The sequence below is a fragment of the Lithobates pipiens genome, unplaced genomic scaffold (genome assembly GCF_037356315.1).
Source record: "Lithobates pipiens isolate NorthernLeopardFrog02 unplaced genomic scaffold, aLitPip1_a1.2 Scaffold_30, whole genome shotgun sequence".
In the NCBI taxonomy this organism is placed as follows: Eukaryota; Metazoa; Chordata; class Amphibia; order Anura; family Ranidae; genus Lithobates; species Lithobates pipiens.
The window spans coordinates 94827721-94846799 of record NW_027507791.1 but is presented as its reverse complement, the minus strand read 5'-3'; the positions used below and the strand labels follow the sequence as shown (position 1 = coordinate 94846799).

At 40.0% G+C, this 19079-nt stretch overlaps 1 protein-coding gene across 7 annotated transcripts in view; it reads right to left on the bottom strand.

Moving 5' to 3' along the window:
• Positions 1-252: 252 nt before the first annotated feature.
• SLC8A3 (solute carrier family 8 member A3) overlaps positions 253-19079 on the bottom strand; it is a 467511-nt gene continuing 448684 nt past the window's right edge. For all 7 annotated transcript variants that reach the window (XM_077464631.1, XM_077464628.1, XM_077464627.1 and 4 more), the window contains one exon: positions 253-18300. In XM_077464631.1, the coding sequence (XP_077320757.1) occupies positions 17924-18300 (377 nt within the window). In that variant the 3' untranslated portion in view covers positions 253-17923. The remainder of the gene's footprint in view (positions 18301-19079) is intronic.

Here is a 19079-nt window from a genome sequence, read left to right as displayed (position 1 = left end):
CATGACTCCACTCATTGCAGCATTCAGGCTGGCGTGATGATGCACCCCCTGGTGCCGAGCCTCTGACAGCCTTGGATCACAGGATGTGGATTAAAAGAACCTGGCCTTCTTTTAACCTCCAAGAGTGGCAGCATCCAGTGCAGAAGAAGTCCTGTGAGGGACAGTTTTTTGCATGCACTGCTAATTTGGAATCTGAACATACAGGCTGAACACCTTGTTGTGTAGCAGAAGGAAATGGACACAAACAATATAGCAGACACTTTTTCCTCTCTGTTTATTTGCAGTAAAACATGACTTTTGGCAGTCCTTGCCAGTGGGAGCTGAAGAAAAAAATTCACTGACAAAATTTAGGCCCACTAGACAGACATATTCATAAAAAAATGGCATCCACATTTTATTAAGGAAATATTTTTTCTTTATTATTTTAATAAATAACTCATTTTCATTACCATATAAGCCCTTGAGAAATTGTATCGTCCCCATTTTTTATTTTTTTTTCCAGACAAACCGTGTAATATTCTTCAGGCTTCGTTACTCCTATCAATCTTGTGTTCACAAAATAAAGAAGGGGGTAAAAATAGTGTACGGTTAACAAACTAGGTCAAGTCTTTCCTGGGGAGTATTTATAAAATCATAGATTATTAATTTAGAACCTTGTGCACTTGGAATAGATGGCCATTTTGTGGACAAAACCAAAATGGATGTTGCTGAATTCTATAATTTATTTGGAATTTAGGCACAGAGGAAGCCTTTACTAAAAAAAAAAAAATATAGGTGGCCACTTTTGACTTCCTTCTAAAATGCTAGTCATCATGGCGGTCCAATGGATTTAATACTTTGGGTGATTGAACCATAATCATGAGCTTTGACTTTGTTGGCTACTTAGCTTTCCAAGTTCAGTGACCCAGAGGGTATTAGAGCAACATGATAGTCTGTAATCTAGCACTTTCATGAGAGGTCAGCAAAGGCAGCTAAGTATCCTATATAAATATTTGACTAGTAAACAGAAGCCCCAAAAGCTGGAGTTTGTTGCCAGTAAACTGTAGACAACTGACCAGTACACTTGAAGACCAAGGGAGGTGCTCCCTTTATTTGGGTGAGCTGTCAAAAGATCTAACCACTTGGTATCCGACATATGTATATAAACCCTCCCAACAGCCATCTGCGTGGTTCTTGGGCTTTCCCATTCCACCAGGAGCCTGGGACTACTTCCTGCAGTAGGAAGTAGTAGGAACATTCGTTCCCCAATATCATCAGTGATGGATGAATGCAAAAGTAATTATTCTGTCACTTCCGGTTTCAGAGCTGTCGTTCCCTGACTGTAACAGCTAGGGAAGCAGTTAGCCAAGCACAATCTGTGCTTGGTTACCTGCTTTGGGTGGCAGGAGAGACATTAGAGGTCTAATAGACTGCTGATGTGTCCATAGAGTACCTGTCATCTGCCCAAAACTATCTCAGTGGGGTGTGTTGGTCCTCTTAAATGAAAAAAATGTTAAGGGTAAAAGAATGAACAGCACTTGAATTTGCATTTGATAAAAGGTGGCTCCAATATCATGTTACAAAATAAAAAAGAAACAATTTTTTTTCTCTGCTTTCAGAAAATATATAAGGTTTTGGGGTTCTGAGTAATTTTCTAGCAAACAATTGTTGATTTTTATATGAGTGCGAAAAATGCCCTGGACAGCAAGTGGTTAAATCAAAAACCCTTTCTCTAGATTATGATATGTTTCAGTGTGCCTATGTTTATATGCACATTTTTATATCCCATTAAACTGGTGGTGGTCAACAGTTAATATTTGTATTGAAGTGTGTTGTTGAGTTAGGCAGCCCATTCAAAATTTTGGTCCTGCTGTATTTTTTACACATATTGAAGAGAAAGTGGGAGTAAAATAAATCCCAGTGTTGGTGGCAGCAATAATAACTGCTAGTATTCGTGTCAATGGCTGTAATATTAACCCCAGGACTGGTGTCAGTGGACACAATAATAACCCCCTTTTTATTGATGTACATGGCCACAATAATAACCCTGGGCATTGGTGTGAGTGGATGCAATAATAACCCTCAGCATCTACATCAACGGCTGGAATAATAACCCTCAGCATCAGTGCCAGTAACTGCAAACATAACCCCCGACACTGGTGCCAATGACTGCAATAATAACCCCCATCATTGGTGGTTATTAGCAATGCTGTTAACCTCCTTAAACCCTTCCTTACATTGATGGTAAGAGGCAGTGCTGCTAACCCCCCTTCCTTGCTGATCAGTGGTAGAACTGTTCTATTTATGCCCCACATTCTAGGTTAGTAGTATGGCAGTGTTGTTATGTTAGCCTCCCCCCTTCATTAGTGTTAAGTGCTGTAAACCCCACCTTAACCCTCCTCAGTGTCTACATACCAGATCACGTACCACTTTCTCTGTGATGATGTTGGGTTGGGGCTATACGCCTACTGTTGGGCCGAGATCACTTCTCTTGATGGTACTGGCTTAATTTCAGTGCTGAGTGTGGGAACCCAGAGAGCACCCTAGCATCTCACCACTACTCTGCAAAGTGCCCAACACACAGGGGGCTACATGTTAGGCACAATGACCTTAAACCTATGTAATTAATGCAATATGCTAAGGAGTTCCAAAGAGGTTGTTTCCTAATCTTGCATACAAAGAAGACAGTTGAGTAAAACATTTCTACATCAGACATATTAATGATGTCTCATAACAACCTAAATGCCCAAGTTGTGTGGGTTATTTTGATCATTTTATTGTACGTTCTAGATTAGCTTACATTTAAGTAGATTTATAATTCCTTTTTTTACTTAATCCAAAGCAGGCCTCATGCATAACAATTTGACTATAGAATTCGTGATGCAATTTGTTCCTTTTGCTTCTGTTAATATAATGGCGGTGGAGTGGGGGAGGGGGGGTGTTTAAAACTGTAGTCCCACCTATAGCCTTTGCTAATGTTTTGGATAAGATGTGGCAGTGATTAACTTTACTCTGTCTTATTGTAATGTACATCATATATAAAAAATGTGTAATTTGAGATGTATGTCAAATGTTTAGCATTGGTAAATTAAGTATCAGTTGTCGGCAAAAATATTTTTAGAAGGGTAATATTATAGATCCATGGATATGGATTTTTTTTAACCTACCCTGATTTTATGTGGTATATTAAAATGCAATCATATTAAAAGGGAACAAACATTTGTGCTATAGCTGCGGACTTCAGAATTAAGGATGGTGTAATTTAAAGGAATTTTTGCCTCCTATTATGATGTGCATAGCCTGGTAATGGGATTAATCAAACATATATGAGAACTCGGGTAATGTCAGATCAGACTATTAGATATAATGCAATTTGTATCTAAATAGCACATGGTCCTTTTAAAGTGAACTTGCTGCCTAAAAGGGTGCAGGCAGCTGGTCGAGCCCGCAAGTGCCTGTGTTGGCTTTTACATTGCTGGACAGTAAGGCTTGATTCACACCTATGCAGTTTGCATATTGCATTTTTCAATACATGCTTTTGATCCATTGAAGTCTATGGAACCAAAAGACAGAAAGTCCCTGGCCCTTTCCATGAAATGCACAGATGTGAACTACACCCATGGGAAATAATGTTAAATGGAGTGTAATGTGTTTTTGCAAACCGGAAAATGCACAAAAAAATGCATAGGTGTGAACCAGGCCTAAAGGCACATGTCACAGGTGGTTGGGATTACTGTACAAGTGGAAAAAAGGTCTGGGCCTTGAATCCATAGTAATGTAGGTCCTATTTAAGGCACAACTAAAATACCTCAAAAAAATTGCTAGAAGTTAGCTTTTGGCCAATAGAGACATGCAAAGTTTTTTTTTACAATAAACATTTGTCAAGGGCTTACCAAGAACAGAGTAGGGGGATGGGGATTATGTAATTTCTGCATGCATCCACAGGGGTTACATCAGCAGTGGACACCCAATGGCCAAAAAAGGACACCATGGAGTGGGGAAGAACTGGACCCTTCACCTGTTAGTGCTGGAGGAGGGCAAACTAGGAGATACATTTTCCATAAGGTGCGAGTGTGCTTATAATGGTAAAAGCTCCTATGGCCCAAAACCATTAGTTCCACTTAAATGTATGCCATGTGACAGAGCTTTAACAATTGTAAGAAGTTTGAGATGATATATGCATTTTCCTCTAGCATGTGATCACCATAAATGTGGCAATATAACATTATCTATGATGGCAACTAATCATATAACAATTTCCTTAACCCATATTTGATAGTCTTGCCTTAACCAGCGCTGGCCATACATTAGTAGATTTTCAAATGAACGTTTCTACAAAATTTGTACAAACATCATACGAAAATTTTCAGTTTGTTTTTAACATTCAATTTTGGAACAAATGGGCTTTCCCGAATGAAATGAAAACCAAATACACTGTTAGAAATTTGTGGCGTTGACAGAAAATTTCCATCCTGCTCCTTTAAATTTTCTTTTCATTGTGGTCAAAAATGACCCCACCAACAATTAGAAAATGGAATGAATGTTCTTAAAATGAAACATTTTATATGAAATTCTACTAGTGTATGGCCAGCTTTACTGTGGTAACAGATTACCTGTCCTGGGGATTTAAAGCTTCCTATGTGTAAGGCCAAGTCTTAGTTTTGCCAAGTTTTCACATATACAGTAATCTTCGATATCATCGTAGGAACTTTAGTGTGGGCTTTTGAGTTGTTGATGACCTATGGGTAGGTATGCTAGGTATCCAAGTCCTAGTGAATGACTACACTGCTTTGGTAACGGGAAACTTTAATCTTTTTTTATTTATTAATAGATATATCTGAAAGAGATGGTTATTATTTATGCCCATGGGGGGCAAGCTTTTTTGATACTCTCATCTCACAACTGATTAAAATAACAGGGGGCTCTCTGTAGCAATCGCTGATAGCTAGAGACCATGTGGTCAAAGCTGTCTTGACTGAGAACTTAAAAAATGCATAAAAAAAAAAAGAAGCAATATAGCGAGAGAGAGAGATAGAAGACACCTTTCTATTCAAAATAATAAAATGTGATGCTGGCCTGTACCCTGTTGAGTTGTGAGAAGTGTGAATGTTAATGGAAGACAGAACTTGCAGTGAAGCTTAAAAGAGAGGTCCTCCTTCATTATTGATACAGCTGTGACAAGCCACACTTTTAATGTGTTTAGGTGTTTTAATCCAGAAAAGTTTATTTTTTGTATTCCTATGGAGAGTCACAAGAATACAGGGAGGGTGTAGGACAAAGGTGTGAAAGCTCAGGATACAGAGGTGATGCATTGGCTGTCCTTTTTGTTTAATTTCCATTAAAACCACATCTGCTGTGACAACCAAAAATGTTCAGCTTGTTAGAGATGTGTCGAAGATGGGGGACATTCTCCCTGGCCAGACATCATACCCTGTCCCACTTCACTGAGAAATGTATTCTCAGTGAAGTTGTACTTTAATTTTGATTAAATCCACAAAATAGTACCATCCCTTTGTTTAGGCCATAAGTGCACAATAAAAATCCAAGCGATTTTAATAGAGTATGATAAATAAAAGGACTGAAAAGATAAAGCTGGGTTGAAGATAAATTATATTCAGTTATTCAGTGAAAACATAAAAGGTACATATTTGTGGATGGTGACACACAAAGGAAAATAAATATGAGTATAAAGCATGTGATATGATGGGACGGTTGGGTGCACGGTAGCTTTTTTTTTTTTTTGTACAAGCAAAGCAGGCAAGGTGAGCATGATTCATAATAAGAGCACTTTTTATAGACAAATATCCCATATGTGACAATATTAGATCACTCATTTCTTGAAAAATCAATATCTTGTATCTATGTATCAAAATAAAGTTTATCTCCCATATAATAGAATTGCTTTTTAAGGAACATAGAACTTTTAATATTTTTTATTCTTTTTTTTTTTTTTTGTGGATCTACCCAAAGACTTAAAATGATAATTGTACATCTTTGTGTATAAATCAGTTCATATATCCTTCCATCACAAAGAGACTTGCAGTTCACTGGAATCCTTCTGGGTGGAGCATGGCATTGGATCTATGCCCGCCCCCAAGCTCAGGACGAAACAATGTAAACACGCCGGGGTACATATTGCATTTTACAGTTGTACGTGTGCCACACTGTCACTACAGTAAGTGATAAAGGCCAAGAAACGGGTACAAGCACCACTAACAAACATCGCCACACATTGTACACAATAGCTTATACTGATGTTAGGTGAGGTGGAAAAGGTAACGCAGTTACAGAGAGTGTTAGCAGGTCATCTGGGGAGAACAGACCTATCACTAGTGGACTGTACAGTGCGCCTGAGATATAATGTGTATATGTGCCTCTTCATTTTAAAATGTATATTTTATTACCAGTGCTCTTCTTAGATAGTTTGGTTTCTATTAGTAGCAGCAGTGTGTGTTGGACCATGTTAGTTCCGAGTCAAGGTGATACAATTTACTTGCTGACCCATTATACTGAAAATGCTAGCTTATGAAGCTGGTTGTTTTTTGTGTGTCTCTATTGAGTTAGCCAGTATATGCTATCGCTTTTAAGCTGAACTTTGATTCCTTTTAGTAAAGTTCATATTATTAAAAATATTGGATAAATCCAGAGTTCTTTAAGGGAACTACTCCTGTAAATCTGTTACGTTCATATACCTTTCTACATGCAATGCAAAAAGTATAAATGTGTTCTTAAACTACGCTGCATGTAATTTTCTGTAATCCCTCTAAATTCTAGTCAACCCCCACACATCAGTTGAAATGTCAAATAAGGCCTGGCTGCTAAAATGATATGGATGGCAGATAAAATATCCTGTCTCCAGCTTATTCTAGGTGTAGCTGAAATTGTATATTATTTCATGTACTGGCAGGGGGCGTAGAGGTGCTTAAGTCACTTAAGACTTGATTTCAGAAGGAAGAACTCAAGCCAACTTTTTGTTGTTTTGCTAAGAGCATGGTAGGGTTCGAACCTTCTGTCATATTCTACTTTTCTGCATCAATGGGTTGGCTGGTGGTCACTAGAACAGAAATTTAGACGTAATTTTCCCAAGACGGATGCACAAAAACAAATAGCTTTTTGTAAGAATGAGGAAGAGTTAGAACCTCTGTTAGGTTTACTACTGTTTTTATCCCGATGGGGAGATTTTATGCCACTTCCTGTGGGAAATTGTGGGGTCTTCCTGTGGGAAATTCTGGGGACTTCCTGTGGGAAATTGGGGGGTGACACAACTATAAGAAACCTGACAGGAGTTCAACGCTATAAAAAAAAAAAAAACTTTGTTTAGAGTTCTACCTTTATTAACTGTAACCTCAATGTGAGGTCCACATCTTTTGTTATGGAGCTAAATTGCACAAGGGGCAAAGAATAAAGAAAATAACAGACATGCAACTAGGCCTTATCCATAGTGTGCCCCAAAGTCCTTCTCTAACTAACATCCCTGGCATTCCCCACATATTAGTTTGTCCATGAGAATGGCCTTCACAATCTCCATTTATTCATATGTAAAGTCCATACACCACCTGTCCCATTTGCGTTAAAACATTCTGCTGGACATTACAGTGCATATGCATGGGAGAAACAGGGCCTGACTCAAAGATTCTAAAGAAGTGGCTGTGCAGCCCTTAGCAGGTCACGCAGGGAAAATTGGGGACAGAGGAGTATGTGTTTTGTTCAAGATGCTTCTTGTAAAGTGTTTTTGTCTAAAGCTCTTTCTTTGATCTAAATGGCTATACAAGTACTGTGTGCTATTTGACAGTTATCTCAGTATGAGGATACAGCCACTTTACTAAGTAGGCTCACAAGTGTCCTGATTCTTGTACTGCTGTCTATACAACAATGCAAGCTACCAAGGTTAATGTGGCCTGGTATTTAGTGTATGTTCGACTAAATTAAAATTATAAGCAGCTTGTGCAAAACACTTTCAGTGTTACAATAGCTAGAAATATATCCTAAAGATGTTGGAGGCATAACAGGGGTGAAACAATGCGATACAAAGCAATGTTCTGGAGCAGGGTAATTTTTGTACTGTCAATGGGTAGTTAAGAAAATGTATAAAAATACTTTCTGCGGACCATTGTCCAAACACCAGGAGTCATAGAATTATATCCCTTGCAAAGAAAAATGGTGGACCTACATAGGCATAAGAGTGCTACCAGAGCAGGGGATGACTGTGTGTCTGAGACAGACCTCTGGATGGGCAGATTAGAAAACCTTCTTCAACGTATATATATTTTTTCCCCCAGAAGTAGGCTGGCCTGGGATTGCCTGCAGAGTGTTAAATAAAGCGTTCCTGTTTTTGGATTTAACTGAGATGTAGTCCAAAGCTGACTAATGAAAAAAAGCTGAACTAATTCCCCCATTCACACAAGGGAGGGTTCCTCTCTGCAGGGTTCCTCTGCTGTCAGATACACTGGTCAGGCCTGTGGCTGATTGGCTGTAAAGCTGATCAAACACACATTTTCCAACAAGCCAGTTCATGAGACATCGATCATTAAATCAACTTCTCGTTAACGGCAATGACCATAGATGGATTACAATTCAGCTGACCCATTCTTATACCGGTCAAATTTTGATCCATTTATGGCCAGCTGAAAGGAGAACTGTAGACACATTTTTTTTTCTTTTTCATTTTGGATTAAAAGAGGGTTATAACCCCTGTCATTTTTTTTCCTGGTAAGCTTGCCTTCACACACAGGAGATGGCTATCCTCAGCAATGCAGTATCCCTGTCTGGATATCCAATTGCTTATGGGGCTTGAGACTAGTTTCATACACAGAAAGTAAAACAAAACGCTGCATTAAGCACACATCTTTTCTTCTGCATTCTTCCAAGCTTTGCTGGGTATTACTGCATTTTAGAATGTGTTTGGTGGTAATTTTGGTGTTCTGCTACATTATTACATTATTAATGAGGCAGAGTGCAGAAAACTGCAATGAATACATGGTAACAAATTACTATTGTGTACCCAAGGGGCATGTTATGCCATACTAGGTTCATCTGACCAAGACCTTCCTGCAAAACATATGGACCTGGTGGCTAAATCTTCAATTGGTAGCCAGGTTTATTTCATTTACAACTTTTACTCAAAGGAACTGGGAAGAGTGATTACTTTCTGTGAGTACACATTTGAAGACCTAAATCTGTTATTTTTGAGGGAACTACACAGTGTAGTCATTAAATCAGGGCTCACTTAAATGGTACTAGATACTTCTGTACTTTATCCTGTGTTTGGCAAAAATGCATTAAAGTAAAATCTTCTCTCATGTGCATGCCTAGCATTGCCAATTGCAGCATCTTTTCCTCACTCTCTGTATATTTGAAAGAGGGAAGGGGGTTTGTTACTTGAATCTATACACTGAAATAATTTTAACTAGACTTGTGACTTTAAAAATACAAAACAAATGGTGTATAATGAACCCACATTCTACCTTTAAAGTGGTTCTAAAGTTAAATTTTTCTGAACCTAAAATAATATACATTTTATACTTACCCGCTCTATGCAATGGTATTGCACACAGCGACCCCGATCTTCCTCTTCTGGGGCCCTCCTCTGGCGCTCTGCACTTCTCCTTGTGAGTTCTATGCTATGGGGGAGCACTTCCAAGTTAGGCTGTGTAGTCCATAGACACACACAGTTTGGCTCTGCCCCACTCCCTGCTCACATTTAACTGACAGCAGCAGCAGCCAATGGCTCCCACTGCTGACTCTGTGAGAGCAGGGTGAGAAGAGAGAACTGCTGCAGATGGGCACAGTGCTGGATCAAGTGAGGACTTGAGTAAGTAATGGGTACAACTAATGGGATATTTTTTACCTTAAAGCAAGGAATGCGTTAGAGTAAAAACATGTTTTGCCTTTAGAACCACTTTAACTTATAGTGCAACATTAGATATAATTGTAGATGCTGGTTAGTGTATTAATGCAGCCTATGATGACATCTATGAATATTTACAAGAGGTGAGGTCAATGCCAATGTGCATAGAAATATAGGGGCATGTAGGGGCTTTGCAGCCAGCTTGTGTTTATCGCAAAGGTAAATACAAACCCATAATGCCTTGCTAGGAATTGATCTGCCTCCCACTGATAGAAGCCCTGAGTATCAGTTGTCTTTCAGGTTGCAGACAACATATCTATCAATATCTAAACAATTAGGAGTCAGAAATTATACAATATATCTCTAATGATCCTTAAGTGCACCTGCTCCCAGGAAATGGATATGGAAATATTCTTAACAAGCAGTAAATAGCTTTAAAGAAGAACCCTGGGCACATTTTTTATTTTCCCAGGCAGTGGGGCTGTGCCCACACAGAATGGGTTAACTGCTGGGTTTTGTCTAGGGAATTGTAGAGTGTAGATATAGTTACCTAATCTGCAGATCCTCCAAGTGAAAGACCAGTCCCCACCGCTCCTGTCCCCCTGCACTCTAGCAGTCTTGTGAATATACTGTTCCTGACATCATCATGCCCATAGACCAGCTCTGGACGTGAGGACACCAGGAACAGGCCACCACTAGACGTCTTGGAGGGGGCTTTCTGGACGATCAAAGGATCAGGTAAGTATAGCCTTTTGGTGCATCCCTAGACACAACGAACAGTTAACCCATGCAGTGCGGGCTCAGCCCCACTGCATGGAAGAACGAATATTTTTCACGGAGTTCTGCTTTAAAACAAGCTCTCTAGGTGTTTGTATTGTGAAGTCATTCTCAAAGATCACAACAAAAGACCTAACAAAAGTTAGGATTCAGTTGGTCTCTAACAGCTTAGATACTCTTGCTGAGTATTTAGATCAGACGGCTGTCAGACTGCCAAGACCTGCCCTCCACAGAAAACAGCTGAGAGTTTAGTGCTTCTGTTGTGAACTTTCAAGATGAAGTTCTCCACAATGAATATAGCTACAGAAATGAAAACTTGTTTTAAAGTGTTTTATTGCTTGTTCTGAATTTGTAAATATTGGAGTGTGGATAGCAAAGGTTCATTTAAAGACAACCTCCAACCTAGCTGATATTAAGCTGAACAATCTGCTGGCTATTTTTTCTCCTTTCCCAAAACTATAAGAAAGCTATTATTCTTTTTTGACTATTTTCCTAATTTATTAATTTACTATAAATGATACTGACATTAGGTTTGCTAATTGCTGAGGTAGGTAGCCCGCAGAAAACTCTACTGGGGAAATCTTGACACTGGATTCTCATTATAGAAGATAGAAGACGTCAATAGGGGATTAAACCTGCCAGCAGCAAACCAAAACTGAAATGCCAAAATTGGATATAGCTTGATAATTGGAAACTGTAATATGTGCCCAGAAAAATCTTTAAGCTAGCAGTTAATATGCTAACCAAAGTAAATTTGAACTAATATAGGCACCTGTATAGGACATTCTATAAAATATGGCCTGCATTTTTGGAATAACTTAAACTATAGGCTAACTCTTTCATTTTGGATAGTGTAAGGGAGGGTTATAACCCCTGTTGGTCTAAGTTTTGCCCTATTTGTGCCATTGGGCAGATTTATCTTCACTTCCTGACCCTGCAAATAAGGGAATCCATTGGGGGCCCCCAGGCCACCAGACCTAGTGTGCTCGTTGGAAGATTTCCCCTCTATTACTTTTTGGAGACAACCCAATATTTAGGATTCATGTAACACCCATATTTAGGGTGTAGTATACTACTATAAACCGGCCACCAGCACTCCCCCCCCCCCCCCATGTAACAGGATAGTTTCTCCGCACCCACTTTTTGAAAACAGTATGGGTGTGCGGGGTTCTGTCCACACAGCTGCATTAGTCATTCAAAGGTTCCTAAAAACAGATGAAAAAACTACAAGTATCATCTCCCACCATGGCAGACATACTTGTAGTTTGAATGGGCTGCGAGCACGCTAAGTTAATTTCTCTTCTAGCTTTGTTAAAGAAAGCCAGTACAGGGATATGGGCACAAAGCTAGAGGAAGACATTGCACACACAATTGTGGAAGCAATGCTCTGCAGGTTCCAGTAACAAAACGAAAAAAAAATGCACATTTTTTTTTACTTGCAAAAATATAAACATTTATTTTTTTGAAAGGTCAATTTAGCCTTTAAATGCTTAAAATTAGAAGCGTGTCTTTCTATAATCTGGAGGGGGATTAAATATAGGCAATTCTGTTGCCTCTACTATCCAAACTGCATTATAAAGCAAGCATGTTGCGTGGCTTGGCTATTATGTTGGGCCTATGATAAATGCCCCTTTTGCCCCCTTAGCCCCCTTAAGCCCCTTTCACATGTTAAGCCTGCTCAGATCCGCCTGTCCTTTTTTCAGGCGGATCCGAGCGGGTCACCCATTGACTCATATGGGCAGACGGATGTCTGCGGAGATGTGTCCGCTGACCACCGCCTGCCATCCCATCCATTCAAGACAGACGTATGCCGATACATTCGCCATCTGTCCGGTTCAATCCCCCATAGGAATAAGCAGGGCTCTAACAGGTTCCTCCCCACTCAGTGAGCAGAGACGGAATTGTCATCCGCCGACTCAGCGGGGATCAACGGAGCCATCTCTCGCTGAGTGGATCCACCTCGCGTGAAAGGGGCTTTACTGTTCACGAACGATTTATGCTTTGGCTGCACAGGGCCATTCACTCCATTTTTAATGTAGCTCTACATAGAAAAGCATGTATACAGGACAAGTAGTGGTGAATTACAGTACCCTAAGCGACTAAATTAGGATTTAGAAGCTCCATAAACCGCTAACATTCTGTCTTATCAGACTGACCATCAAACAGCTTGTCATATGGTGCACACATTTCTTTTTTATGTACTTCATAATCCCAAATAATCTACTTTTCTGTATGATTTATTTTCTGCAGATTCAATCTATTGCAGCTGTTTCCATTACATAGCAAAATTCAGAAATTCAACAAACATTTCATTTATTTTGACTATTCTCATACATATGGGTGTTTGTGTTTAGATCCCTCTCTCTCCCCTCTCTCTCACAAGGAATGCGATAGCGAATCTGCAATAGGTCTTAAATCTATAGTCCCCAAACTGCGGCCTAGGGTCGGATGTGGCCCTTAGCTTATCTTTATCCAGCCCATGAATACCAACAATGTGGCATACATCCTGCCACTAACTCTGGAACTGCGACATTGCGGCGGACAGATTGGACACTCTTGACACATTTTTGGGACCATTGACATCTATACAGCGATCAGTGCTATAAAAATGCATGGATTACTGTGTACATGTCACTGGCAGGGAACTATTTAACACTAGGGGGTGATCAAGGGGTTAAATGTGTTCCCTGGGAGATGTTTCTAACTGTGGGGAGATGGGACTGATTGGAGGAGGAGAGATCGCTGTTCCTAATCACTAGGAACGGCAGATCTGTCTCTCTTGCCCTATCAGAACAAGTGATCTGTCTGTTTACATTGACAGATGCCCGCTCTGGCACTCTGTGGAGTGATTGCGGGTGGACGGCAGACATCGTGGCCGCCGGCCATGCGCACTGGCCCTGGCGTCGTTCCGCAAGCGCGCGCACCCCCTAGAGCTCTTAACGCAGCCGACATGCAATGACGCCGATTTGCCCAGGAGAGTACAACTGCAGCGACTGGTCCTTAAGCCGTTAAGCAAGCATTTAGCAAGCCTTCAGCAAGATTGTGCTAAACATCAGATAGACATAAAGAAAAACACAAGTAATGTATTTATGAGCTTTACTAATACATATTAAAATACATTTTTGAAATGCAGCTAGTGTAAGCACTTGAATTTGACTTGCTAACAGCTTCTTGAAACCCCCTATGTACCAGTAGGGGGGAATTGGAGGAACGACACTATGAGCCGCAAGGTAAACTTCAGTGTGATGCAAAGCTGAACTCCAGGAATTCAGCCACTTTGTAAAACCTGTTGGCTTACTATAAGTTAAATCCAACGAGGTGCAGGCCAACTCATGGACTTTTCCCTCTTATTTACAACTGACAGTTTTACAGATCGGCAGGAAAGCATGGGCAAGTGTAAGGATTTGAGCGACTGACAAGGGCCAAATTGTAATGGCTAGACAACTGGGTCAGAGCAACTTCAAAACTACCGCTCATATGGGATGTTCTCAGTCTTCAGTGGTCCAATATAAAAGCTACTATAGCTCAAATTACTGAAAAGTGAATGTTGGTTCTGATAGAAATGTGTCAGAACACACAATACATTGCAGTTTCTTGAGTATGGGGTTGCATAGCCACAGACCAGTCAGGGTGCCAATGCTGACCTGTGTCCACAGCCAAAACACTTACAATAGAATCATGAGCATCAGAACTGGGTCACGGAGCAATGGAAGAAGGTGGCCAGGTCTGATGAATTTAATAATGGTTTAAGGAACACAACATAGAGTCTGAGGTGTTGACTTGTCCTTCAAATTCTCCAGATCTCAATCCTATTGAGTGTCTGTGGGATGTGCTGGAAGAACAAGTCTAATCCATGGATGCCCCTCCTCGCAACTTACAAGACATAAAGGATCTGCTACTGATGGTTTAGTGTCCAGATACCACAGAATATCTTCAGAGGTCTAGTGGAGTCCATACCTTGATGGGTTATGGTAGGTCGTCATAATGTTATGTATGATTGGTTTATATTGATATGGTTCCGGCACAGTAAATATGTAAAACGTAAATTACAGAGGTAAGTCCACAAGGTGAGGTAGCCCAGCACATTTTACAAAGTAGCTGAATTCCTGAAGTTCAGCTTTAACACTGAGAGGGAACTTCAGTTAGGATTTGTATTCAACGCTGCTACTTTGGTGCTGAAGGGTGATTTAAAGTGAACCTGTACTTGACCTATACTAGACAGAGTAACTGGTACACATAAGGACCCGCAACACAAGGATCTTATAGTTTGTAATACAGCTCATAAAACGTATTTGCAAATGCATGTCAAAATTGATGACTTAACAATGCCTTGTGTTTACAGAACAAATCTTTGACCTATATCTATATATATCTCATCTGCAGATATCGCCCAAATCGTCCCCTCCGTTCCTCCCAGGACCTCCTGCTTTCTAGCTCCCTAGTTACCTCCTCTCATGCTCGCCTTTAAGACTTCTCCAGAGCCTCTCTCATCCTCTGGAACTCCCTGCCCCAGTCTGTCTGAGCAGCCCCTACCCTGTCCACCTTTAGGAGTTCCCTGAAAACTCATTTATTCAGGGAAGCCTATCCCACACCCACCTAACTGTCCCAGAGCCAACCCCATCAAATCATTCTCTGCAGCTATTACCTTTTCTACATCCCTTTAGAATGTCAGCTCTACGAGCAGGGCCCTCCAGTACGTTTTGTATTGTACTGTAATTGTGTTGCCCCCCCTATACATTGTAAAGCGCTGCGTAAAATGTTGGCGCTATATAAATCGTGAATAATAATAATATCTCATCATTTTTTGTGAGAAATCGAGAAGAGAAAGGTGTGCATCCATATGTAATGTTTGGTCAGTCTGACACTTTACAGCTGTTATGTGCTTATATTACCTAAATATACAGCTTCAGGGAATGCTGAAACCTAATACAAACCATAGCAAAATTCAGCAGCAAGGTCCATTCACATAAGCAAAATCAATTCCATCATGAAAAACGATAAAAAAAACACATGAAAATTGAATCATTTAGTTTACATCAATTTAAACATCAATCTTCAGTTTGTTTGTTTTTTTATCATTTTTGTTTAGATAAACAAAAATAGAAGCAGAGGGTTATACTTCTTGCCTAATAAACAGCATAAACTGAAAACATCCGTTTACATCAGCAAAATTAATTTCTTTCCTGCAGATATAAATAGACTCAGATGTAAGTGGATGGAAATGGACATACTTCTGTTTATATCTACCCGTTCATAGATTTGCACTGATAGATGGATCCAACTAAACCCGCCTATGAAAGGGCCCTAAGACTTAGGTCATGTCCAGTGTTTCTACAAGATAACCCCCAAAAAATGCTGTAGCCCTAACTTTCATATATACTTCAGTGGAATGGCAATGTAAGGCAAAAATCATAATTTCAACCCGGTTTTGTTGCGTCATGCCAGTAGCGAATTCTATTTTAAAGGTTGTGCTGCATCAATTTGTTGGCTAGCCTTTACTTGACAATTTCAGCATCAGGATAGCAAGAGAACTCGAAGATACCCACCATAAAGCTCAGGAAGTATCTGCTTTATACAAGTTCAAAAATAAAGGGTTTCCCTGCACAATACCAATGCATGTAATGAATTGGAAGGCAGTAATGTAAATGGTGAATAATATATGGATATAAAAGTTCCGGTCAGTAAAAGACTGAGTAAAATGTATACATTTTGTTGGAAAATTATTATAAAGAAGTAATAACTAAAGCAGGAAATCTTATTCTAATGAAGATAAGATACAAAAACAGATGGTTCACTTAAAGGCCAAGTCCATGCAGAAGTAATATTTTGGTTTCTGCTGGATGCTTATTTGTTGGGACCTCATGTTAGACCTCCCTGATGGTACTACTTGGTGTGCCCCTTAATCCCCTACTGAGACCACTGAGAAGGCAAGGACATCACCCTTGTTGCATTCTGGTGTAAATGGAATTGGTGACACCAGGAAATGATGGGGCTCACTAATTCATGGGCATGAACAAATCTATTGAATGGTAGGACTCACAGTAGGGAGCTCTCCACACGGTCTATTTTATTATAGTGCTCCACTCACAGTGCTATAATGCCCCACATTGTTTGCATGAACCAAAGTGTAATGGCTCATGCAAATAGCTGTACTGCCGCAGTTAACATTTTAGAAATGGCTGTACAATGTCCTTCTTGCCAACATAAAGTTAGAAAGAAAATCCCCCACATATGTCCAAGTGTAACATCTTCATTATGGCCTCCTGGGAAAGAGGCACAACAAAAGAGAGATCATGGTGATGGAGTCCCTGAGAAATATAAATTCATTTCTGAATGGACTTGGCTTTAAAGCAAATCAATGGCATATTGTCTAACTATTCCAGTCCTTGCTGGTCCACATCTCAACCCCTCCCACTGGCCATTTGGCATTCATCTCCCAGCAGATAGATGGACAGCATACTTTTAAAAGTGAACGCTTTCATGTCACCTATGTTTAAAACTGGCTCCCAATAGCAAACCACACTGGTAAAAAGTATACATATGTAGGAGCTTGCAATAATATAAAGATTTGTTATTCTTTCCATTTATAGATGTACCTAGGGCTGTGACATGTAAACTTGGAGTCTCTTATATACTCTTTAGCTGTTGAAAAACTTGCATTTTTCCAGTGAGATCAAATTTGAGAAAAATGGACATATAGATATACTGTATATAGATAGATAAATATAGATACCACTGTATCTTCAGTTTGAAATTTGTGACTATTGAGATTTTTAAATCTATTTCAATGGTTGAGTATAAATATGAAATAAATACAAAAGTTTTTTTTTTTTTTTGTCTTCTTTTTTTTTTTTTCTTTTTTTTTTTTTAAAGCGACTCTGGTGAACAAAACAAACAAAATCTCAACAAAAGATTAAAATAAACCAGAATAAGGGAATTGTTGCTGGTTATTATGCCATTGGTAAAAGTGTGTTGTTTCTTGGTACCCAGAGTGGCACAAATAGCTCCCTTCTGTTATTCTGATTTAAAAAGTGACCAGTATTTTAAAGTGTATCCACTGTTCTGTTTGTCAAGAATTGGATAGAACGCGCTTTTTTTCTTTTCCTCTTTATAGGGGTCTCACAGATTCAGAGTACTGCTGTTTTGTTTTAATACACCTCAGCCAATGATGCCAGTCACATGGTCCTTTGGATTATGATGTCGCTAATCTCCAACAGAGCTCTGATTGGCTGGTATCCATTCTGCTCTGGGGATCCTCCTCATGGAGACTGCCGACAGTTGAGTGCGGCGGATTGGTTGCTGGCTTAAGCTTGGTTTAATTTAGAACCCCTTAATGTAACAATAGGCTTCCAGAGTAGCAAATAAAATGTAAAGTAACCACAAGGTTACAAAGAGCAAAGTTGTGGCAAGTCTGCAGCTTCTGGGGCCCCCCAGTTCCCCACCAATACTAGGCCGCCTCCTATACAGCAAGACGCTGATGCAGACAAATGCAAAAATGGTGAAGAGCGTTACGGAGAAAGCTAAGGTACCAGCTTGGACGTGGAATTCTTGTCCCTGTGAGGCCCAGTAGATGGCAGCAACAGACCAGGCTATACCAATCCCCAGGAAAACATTGACAGCGTTGCTCCCAGTCACGTTTCCAATGGAGGCGTCTGCATACACGTCTTGTGTAGCAGCCACTTTGCTTGCAAATGTATCTAGAAGAGGAAAAATAATACATTGTGCATTAGAAAATACTGAATGTTGTTCTCTTCTTCTATTCAGGCCCTGACATCTATTCAACAAGCACATCATTTTATCACAATACAGTCTTTAATTCTGCTTGTAAAAAAAAAAAACTGCCGCTTATTTGAAAAGTCTACATTTACAGCATTAACAAGACAATGTTGTGGCTTTTGGGTTACATCTGAAATGTATTGTCCTTTACGGATAATGTAAATTCTAGTTTGGAGGTGATTTTATTTTAAAAATGAAAATAAATGAAACTACTATATGTATACATCATGTCTTTTACCTAACATAATTTCTAGTTCAGGTTACAAGAGAAGAGCACCACTTGATTAGCTGGTATGGGGACCAGTGGTGGCTTGTGCACCATTGGTCGGGGGGGGGGCAGACAGACTTGACCACAGACCCCCCCCCGGTTTCTCCAGCCCATCTCGCGCACCCTAACCACCCCCCCCCCCCGATCGTCAGCTCACTTTTTGAAGCCTATTAGAGCCTCTGGCTGTAATCATGTTCTTCAAACCACCCCCATTGGAATCCATGCATCCGGCACCCTGCATATAGATTAGGGGGCCAGATGCATGAATGGGGGGGTGATGCCCTTGCGCCCCCAATGGACAGGCCACCACCGATGGGGAACAACATTTTGTTTGGTGGTCAGTACCACTACCAGCAGAACCAATATTCCCTCTGTCTTAGACTTCTCCTAATATATAATCGCCTACCTCTAATCCAGAAATATAATCAACGC